Source organism: Corella eumyota, chromosome 5 (genome assembly GCF_963082875.1).
Source record: "Corella eumyota chromosome 5, kaCorEumy4.1, whole genome shotgun sequence".
Lineage (NCBI taxonomy): Eukaryota > Metazoa > Chordata > Ascidiacea > Phlebobranchia > Corellidae > Corella > Corella eumyota.
The window spans coordinates 11447652-11456929 of NC_137494.1; the positions used below are offsets into that span (position 1 = coordinate 11447652).

Here is a 9278-nt window from a genome sequence, read left to right on the forward strand (position 1 = left end):
ACTATCTTAAATCTTACGATATTAAAAGAAAAGTGGTTTAGCCCAGCATAGCATTTTATTTTATATGCTACTAAAACAATTGTCAATAAATTGTTGATATTTTGAAAAAAGATACAATTATCATAAAATTTAAAACACCGAAATTTGCAGTTTTAATTTGTAAAACCTCTAAATTTCTTTACAATGATTTAAACGCATCAGGTTACTTGGTTAACTAAGCCAAACATAGCAAGTTAAGCAAATCATTGTGAACAGGTGTTGGCGACATATTAACTTAAACGAGTTACGGATGTTTTAAAACGTTTATTATTAGTTATAGAAACCAGGTTGGTAAGAAATGGTATTTTACAGAAGAGTAAGTATACAGTTTAAAAAGAGTTATATTTTACGGAAGATATAAATTTAGCATTTTTTATCAATCAGTTTTTAACTAAAATTGTAATAAATAATCTATTGTCGATCTGTAGTTACATTGTATACACCAATTTTTGAAACTAAAACTGTATAATCATGACATAATCAGACGAACATTTAACATTGCGTAACTTGACAATATTGTAAAATACTTTTATACTTAGTAGGTAATTTCTTGTTGATTATCGTTGCGTGATATTGTGTTATGTTTTTCTCGCGTCGGGGACCTTAACAACTTTTGTCAAAGATTATCGTTTTCCAATTATAAATGTTATACTTTGTTTACTCTATTAAATACCCTGTTATTTTCGATTATAAGTCTCGAAAGTCAAGTAATCATTTGGATCACCAAAATGTAAAATATTATGAAATTGTTTTTGCTAAATTTAATGTTTTTTATTACCTATTACCAATTTGTAAATTTACTAATTTTAATTAAGTAATTATGTTTCTTTTTTAGAGTTAGTGTAATTAAAACATAATGTAAATAAGGCAAGTGCGCTAAACTTCAAAAATGTTTAAAGCAGTGAAGGATTTTCTTTAAGCGTGCACTATTTTGTTATTTTAAGGGTTATTTAAACTTTAATAAAGATAGGTATATTGGGTTTTAAAACCTTTGTTAATAATAATAAAGACTGTTGTCGGTCTGTAGTTACATTGTATACACCAATTTTTGAAACTAAAACTGTATAATCATGACATAACCAGACGAACATTTAACATTGCGTAACTTGACAATATTGTTAAATACTTTTATACTTAGTAGGTAATTTCTTGTTGATTATCGTTGCGTGATATTGTGTTATGTTTTTCTCGCGTCGGGGACTTTAACAACTTTTGTCAAATATTATTGTTTTCCAATTATAAATGTTATACTTTGTTTACTCTATTAAATACCCTGTTATTTTCGATTATAAGTCTCGAAAGTCAAGTAATCATTTGGATCACCAAAATGTAAAATATTGTGAAATTGTTTTTGCTAAATTTAATGTTTTTTATTACCTATTACCAATTTGTAAATTTACTAATTTTAATTAAGTAATTATGTTTCTTTTTTAGAGTTAGTGTAATTAAAACATAATGTAAATAAGGCAAGTGCGCTAAACTTAAAAAAATGTTTAAAGCAGTGAAGCATTTTTCTTTAAGCGTGCACTATTTTGTTATTTTAAGGGTTATTTAAACTTTAATAAAGATGGGTATATTGGGTTTTAAAACCTTTGTTAATAATAATAAAGATAAGCTCGAAAATGATGGAGTTTTTAGTTTTAAGGTTAAATTATCAAACCAATATGTTATTATGGAGGGGTCTGAAACTTCGATAAAAATTTTTGATAAACTAGAAAATGGATGCTAGTAAGTTTTTTTTTGCTTTTTTAGATAATTAATATAAAAATAAAATTGTACTGTTAAAATGACAACCTGATAATAATGATAGTGTTTAATAGTTTATTTTTTTAATATGATTGACCTTGTTATATTGCCTTATCATTTACTTGTCATTAATTTAAGTTAAACAAAGGTAAAAAAGTCTAGTTTAACAAAGGTAAGAAAGTCTATAAACTCAACGGCATGAAATCTAATTTTTGACTGTTGTTAAGTTTGGTGATTGGTAAATAACTTTACAGCGCTTAAAATGTGTGTTATAGATCACTTGTACGGTTTTCAAAAAAAAATAAAAAAAAAACGAAAGCGGGGCCGATAAAACCCAAAACCGATGAAACCGATTTCTTGTTTAGTCCCGACTAATTTACCCAAGCAAAAAGCACGTACAACGAGATTTATAGCGTCCTAAACGAGTGTGAAGGCAAATCAACGTAAGCCTAGCAAAAAAAAAAAAATGTTGCATAAAATTTAAATTTGTACAAAATTAAAAGTTTAGTATAATGTAAACTTAACCACTTAAAAATTTAACACAAGTAGAAACAAATTAAAACGATATTGAATTTGTTTAAACAAATATTATTTTTTAAGAAAAAATGTAATCATATTGTATTTTTAAAAATAAAATTTTAATCTAGTTTGTATAACATAGAATTTTTAATTTTTGTTATAGTTATTTTTTTATAATTTATTCTATCACAATATTTATAATATCTTGTTGACGTTGTTATAAACAACTTGGTAGATTTGGCTTTTGGGTTAGTTACAAAAAGGTATGCAAAAACCACGTGATATTACGTCATTAGGTTAAACATTATCCTCGCGTTTGTAAGTCTACCGTTAACATCTTTTACCCCTTACTGTTAATAGGACTGAAACAAACATTTCGTCATATGACGTCATTGGGTTAACTATTATCCCCGCGTAGGTTATTTTCCCACCTATATATATCTCTTACCTCCTAAAGTGTAAAAATCTAAATATTTACCAACACATTTACCCTCGGTGAACATCAAAAACTTTAATTCTTTACTTCGAGATACTTAAAAAATGATGTTTAGTGACCATATTATAATATACCACAAAATCAATCATAAAGATTAAATAATATATTTGAACCATGGTTTGGCTGTTTAAATATTGAAACATAGTGTTATTTACACCAACTTAATTTTTTACAGTCATTGGTGCGTACAAAACTGTTTTAAAAGTAAAAATATTATTTTTAAGCGAAAGAGTTAGCTGCCTAATCCAATTTACTATCTTAAACCTTATAATATTAGAAGAAAAGTGGTTTAGCCCAGCATAGCATTTTTATTTTATATGCTACTAAAACAATTGTTTTAAAAATACTTACTTGTTTTGTAAAAGCTATTTTTTGGTCAATAAATTGTTGATATTTTGGAAAAAGATACGAATATCATATAATATAAAACGCCAAAGTTTGCGGTTTTAATTTGTAAAACCTTTAAATTTTTTACAATGATTTTAACACATTGGGTTAATTAATCAACTATCCAAACATAGCAAGATAAGCAAATCTTTGTGAACAGGTGCGGGCGACGTATTAACTAAAATGAGTTACGGATGTTTTAAAACGTTTAATATTAGTAATAGAAAACAGTTTGGTAGAAATAGTGTTTTACAGAAGAGTGAGTATACAGTTTAAAAAGTGGAACAAAACGCCTTATATTGTACGGGAGGTTTAAGTTTAGCATTTTTTACGGAAGTTTTAAATTTAGCACACTAAAATAAAAATATTTGATTTTAGCTGTTATTTTTTTTCATCACATTTTTTAAACATTTTGCAAGAAAAGGAAACAAAAGCAATAACATATAAGTTAAAAAATGTCAAACTGATTGGCCAACATTAACAAAACCTTGTTTAAATATATAACCTCATATTGTTGTAGTATATATATATTGCTGTGGTTAAAACGTTTTTATATAGCAATAAACTTAACCTCTAGATTACATTAAAAAACTTTATTTTTTACACTTTGGGATATTTGAAAAAATCTTATTTAGTTATCATGTTATAATGCACTTTTTAACAAATAATAAAAATTTGATATTATGTTTAAACCACGGTTTTGCTGTTTGTGTCTTGAAACATAGTGTTATTTAATGTGCATTTTAAAAAGTAATAATTTTTTATTCTCTGTTTTATTTGCTCATATCGAGATTGGTAATCAAGTTGTAAAACGAAACATAAGTGAACTATGTACCTAATTTTGCGTTAGTTTACCAAACAAACTACAAAAAATGTAAACAGTACACTGTAGTTATTGTGAAACTACTCATTTTATTGTAGGTTTGTTATATTTACATTATTGACTGGAATTTAATACTGAACAAAAAACGCCCAATGGAAAATTAAAGTTTAAATTTTTGTATTATACACTGTTTAAATATTAATTGAAGTAAATTATATAAGTAGATATTACTAATGCTATTTTGTAACTAAATAAATTTTAATTTTTTTAAAGCTAAAGTTTAGTAGTACAGATATTTTAAAATTTAAAAAGGAAAATTTACAAGTATGACTATATTGGGTTTTAAATGGTTTATTGCTAATAACAAAGATAGTCTGATGAAAGCAGGAGTTTTGCAAAAGCTTCAATTATCAAACCAATATGTTGTTATGGATGGAAGTGGGACATTATCAATGTTTCATAGTAAACTACAGAAGGAACGCTAGTATGTTGTTATGTTTCATTAATGTAAAATTTATGTCTTGGTAGGAGTTACCGAAATGTGTACTGTACTGACTTAGTGCAGTAACTTGCATTGGGTAGTCTTAAATTTTGATTAATACTGTTGTTGTAAAATAAGAACACCGTATTTGCACAAAATATTTTTACATCTTAGAAATGTAAACCATTAAACCAAGAATTAAACCCTTTTTTGTTGTTTTAGCGGAAAGTATGAAAAACATCGTCAAAATATACAGAGTTTTTTTAAAAATATGAAAAATTGTGGAATTAAACCTATTATTTTATTTGATGGGTAAGAAAAAATAGTTAAATTTTGAATTTTTTTGCATCATTTATCAGTTTTAATATTTTTAATATTAACTATTAAATAACAAAAAATGTGGTTATATTAAAAAAATGTTTAAACATGATGTCAATAATCTTTTAGATTGCCATATATAAATTAACAACTAACAAAACCTAAAAAAATCAAAAATAGCGCTTTAGTCTAAATGCTGACTAGATCTTATAAATGTTTAAAACTAATATTTACCATTATTAAGATTTACGCACGAAGACAGTTTGGTTTATTACAAAGAAAGAAATAATGCAAGAGTACAAGAGTTATCGCATTTCTTTCAGAATAACCTGAAAAGTCATAATCTAAGAACAAGACCTTTGCTTAATGGTAAATAAACAAATGAATTATTTTGAACTTCACCAACTACAAGTATTTTGTTTACGCAACAAAATTCATAATAACATGAGCCTATAGCCTAAATATTCAGTGAGCAACTTTAAATGTTTTTTTTATTTTCACAGATCTTGTATTGAAACAGACTTTAGATGAGCTCCAAATACCATGGACAGTGGGTAAAGGAAATATTGACAGCCAAACAGTGACATTAGCCAACATATTAAATGTTTATGTTTTTGGCTATAGCACCAATTATTTAGCTCAAAGCCATAATGGATTTGTTAATTGTGAAAACTTCGAATGGGAGAATGTAAGATAAATATGTCATTATTTTTTTACTACTAAATTTATATAACTTTCTGAATTGTTTTCTTATTAAATTATGTTAAACATGTTACCCTTTTCTTTAATCGTTTAATAACTTAATGTGTTTCACGGTAAATTTTACAACGATTGATTAAATTTTACTAAACGAATTTTTATTATTTAAAATTGCTTTTAGTTAGTATTTACAAAAAAGAGGCAGAATGTCAAAATTAAATAGAATCTTAATCCCAAAGTCAAAAACGTATTATTACTTAATTTATCTTATTATGTTCGACTTATAGCCTATATGTTAAGAGTTAATTAATATATAAAAATTTTCTACAGGTACGTAGTGCTAACGGTCAAAATTACATCGAAGCAACAGTATTTAACGACGAAAAATTTCTACAATGTTTTGGAATTACACGGGAAGCGATGTGGTTCATGGCAGTTATACTTACCAACTTGAGCATGCAGAAATATGAAAAAATACGGAAATCTTTAGACGTTTGAGTTATTTTTTGATTTTGTAAAAAAACATACTTCTTTATTTTAAATTTACTCATTACTCAAAACCTAAAAACCAAATAAATAGTGCATTTTTAATGTTTAGGGCCAACGTATGAACGATAAACTTCATTCATATTTAAAATGGGCTTCAAATAATTATCAAGACGGTGAAATATTAAAGAATGTTCAAGCTCTGACAAGCGATCTCATGTCAGGTGATTTTAAATAACTGCTGTATTTCATAAGAGCATAGAATGCCATAAAAAGGATATATCAGTTTACATGGCAAATTACATTTTTATTAAAGGATTTTAAAAATAGGCAAAATAAATATTTTTTATGTAATAGAAACCGTTGTTAATGAGTTGGCAGTTAACATTGAAAGCGATTTAGAGAAATATAGAACTCCGAAAATCCATTCAAGCATTCTAAAAAGTTTAAAGAAAAATGTGAAACAAGATCCTGAGTTAATTGATTTGTTAAAATCCAATAAAGACAAAGCTGTGCCCGATGTAGGGCAATCTCAAAGCAAGAAAACAGAGCTTGGGTTGCAGTTGAGGAAGTTGAATTTACCAGATCACTTGTTAGATCTTCTTAACGACCAAGAAAACCTGGTTGAATTTCCGCTAAATGTCCATTTAAGGGTTCTTATGGCCGATCCGTCGATGTCTGAATCTTCACATGCACTTACAAAGCTAATAAGGAAAAAAATGTACGAGCTAGTAGCATTAAAAAATAACCTGCAGATAGTAGAATATGATACTGTTGACGCAGAGTACAAAGAAACTGAAATGATGACAATTCAGCCGTCAAGTAAGCATTACTAGCTTTTTATTTTATTTTTTTTTATATATATTTTTTTCCATATTACCTTAAGGTGATAGGTTTTATATTTTTTATTGGGGAAGGGTGTCCTGTTATGACGTGATCGAGCTATCCGTAAACGCCGGGCTCAAGGGCGAATAGTGTAACGTTGGTGCGGCTCAAACCCGAAACCTTTCGGCTCGTAGTCCAACGCCATGACCGGTTCGCCGACTTAATAGCTTTTTATTACCCTAAAGTTATACCTAGTCAGTTCATATAAATGAGTGTTTATTGTTTATTTTTTTTTTCTCAAATGCAAATGCTAGCGGTTAAACTATATATTAAATAGGTACTAAGAAATGTAAAATTTATATAATTTTTTTATATCTTTTTTTTTCGTTTTTTGACAGATCAAGAAATCTTAAAAGCGCCCATGAAAGTCAAAATGCGACATCTAGCGAGTGAAATAATTAGTCCGTTTAATTTTAATATTTTCACCCAAAGTGTTAATTCGATTGCAGATGAGTTGAAATTATTGGCCCTCGCTTCCATATATTGGGTAGAAAAAGCAAAACCAAGTGACCAAGTGATTAAGGGCCTAGCGACGGTTGTAGCTTTGGTATATACCAGAAATTCCGAAGAATTTAGAAACGCAAAGGGTCTTGATATTCAACCAGGCCGCGCTCGTTTTCGTGCTGACGATGTGAACTTCTCGACACAATGGCAGTTATGTTTGTTAGAGGTCATTAATTTTAACAAGTTGTTAGAATGCCCTTATCCCATTACACAAGTTGGTAAAGTGTTCTGTGGTTTCTTGTTTTCGCGCATTTTGGCAAACCCGATTGATCCAGAGAGCGTGTTTAGACTTGGATCTTCTTCAATGGATACGTACAAAAACATTTACAGCGTTCTGAATCAGTGTGAGCGTTAGGCTTTGTTTTTAGATCCTAAAAACTAAAACTGTATTAATTAACCAACTACATTAGATGCATTTTTATAGTCATTAAACCTAATAAAAAGGGCTTTATTACAAAAAAACCTTGGTATGTTAAAATTGATATTGAAAATATTGTATATATTATACTGTTGTAAATTCTATATTGTTATAAATCTGTATATATATAAAAAAAATGTAAATTAATTTTAAAAAATGTATGTCCTTAGTTCAAACTTAATCATTAAATAATTATATATCCCTCAAACTTAATTATTATAGAATTATAATAGCTTACATATAAACAAATAATTGTAAAAAACGAATTTAACATATACAAATATTTAACATACGTACCGCTAAAGCCCATTTTAAGAGCGTACTTTTTAACTTTAAATAATAATTTTTATTTCAATTTTTTTTATATAATTTATTTAAAACTTAATATTAACTGAACGTGATATGTGAAATGTATTTTAATCTATAACTGCTGTTTTTAAATGGGTGTTTTAATTGATTTGGATATTAGAATTCTCGAATTTTTACCTATAGATATTAGTAAAATTATTATTTATAGGATCATACCAAACAAATAGAACAATTTTTAAGAAATTATTTTAAATAAAATTGACAAAATCTCCTGATTTGGTGTTTAGCTATATGGTAGTAACATGACAGTAATCACACTAAATAAATTATTTATAGTTTCCCAAACAAACAACCCCAGTGATTTTTAAATGTTTATAATATTTAATCCATCACAATATTAACTATAATCTTTTGTTAACGTTGATATTTACCATGTATTAGATTTGGGTTTAGGGTTAGCTATTAAAATACCAACATCACGCGATATGATGTCATTGGGTTAAATTATCATCCTTGTGTTCGTAATGCCCCTGTTGTTAAAATAAATTCCTACCCTTACTGTTGTAAAGATTTATACAAACACCACGCTATAAGACGCCATTGGGTTAAATATTATCCCCGCGTAGGTTATTTCCCTAATTGCATAGACATATTTCTTACCTCCCAATGTTGAGTTTTTTTTTGTCTACTACGCCGTTTTAAAATACAAGATTCTTAGTTATTATTTAAAATTTTTTCTTACACAAAATAAAAAATATTTGATTTTAGCTGTTATTTTTTTTCATCAACTTTTTTAAACATTTTGCAAAAAAATAGTAACATAATAGCAATAAAATTTAAGTTAAAAAACGTCAAATTAATTGACCAACTTTGACAGACCTTGTCTAAATATATAACCTTCTATAGTAATATTGTTTTGGTTAAAGTGTTTATATATATACCAACACACTCAACCTCTATATAACATTAAAAAAAACATTTAACCAAGAAAATTCTTTAAAAATATTTGAAATTACACGGAAAGCAATGAGGTTCATGGCGGTGGTTTTCACAAAGGACAGTTATCAAAAGTACAAACCAGTTCAGGATTTTTTAAAAGTATGATTTTTGTTTGTTTTAAATAATCAGTTATTTTAAATTCAACAAACATTTTTTTTAAAACAAAAAA

The 9278-nt window shown here is 27.2% G+C and overlaps 1 protein-coding gene across 2 annotated transcripts; it reads left to right on the forward strand.

The window, feature by feature from the left end:
- The first annotated feature begins 304 nt into the window (after positions 1 to 304).
- LOC145752817 (uncharacterized) lies at positions 305 to 8177 on the forward strand. 2 transcript variants are annotated; one of them, XM_082569163.1, is made up of 8 exons: positions 305 to 4494; positions 4714 to 4803; positions 5054 to 5178; positions 5313 to 5497; positions 5839 to 6000; positions 6107 to 6218; positions 6352 to 6816; positions 7329 to 8177. In XM_082569163.1, exons 1-8 carry the CDS (start codon positions 4337 to 4339, stop codon positions 7736 to 7738), a joined length of 1707 nt encoding a protein of 568 aa, XP_082425289.1. In that variant the 5' UTR covers positions 305 to 4336; the 3' UTR covers positions 7739 to 8177. The 2 variants fall into 2 exon arrangements, with proteins under 2 accessions (XP_082425289.1, XP_082425288.1); XM_082569162.1 differs by having other exon boundaries at positions 308 to 4494; positions 7218 to 8171.
- The last annotated feature ends 1101 nt before the right edge of the window (positions 8178 to 9278 follow it).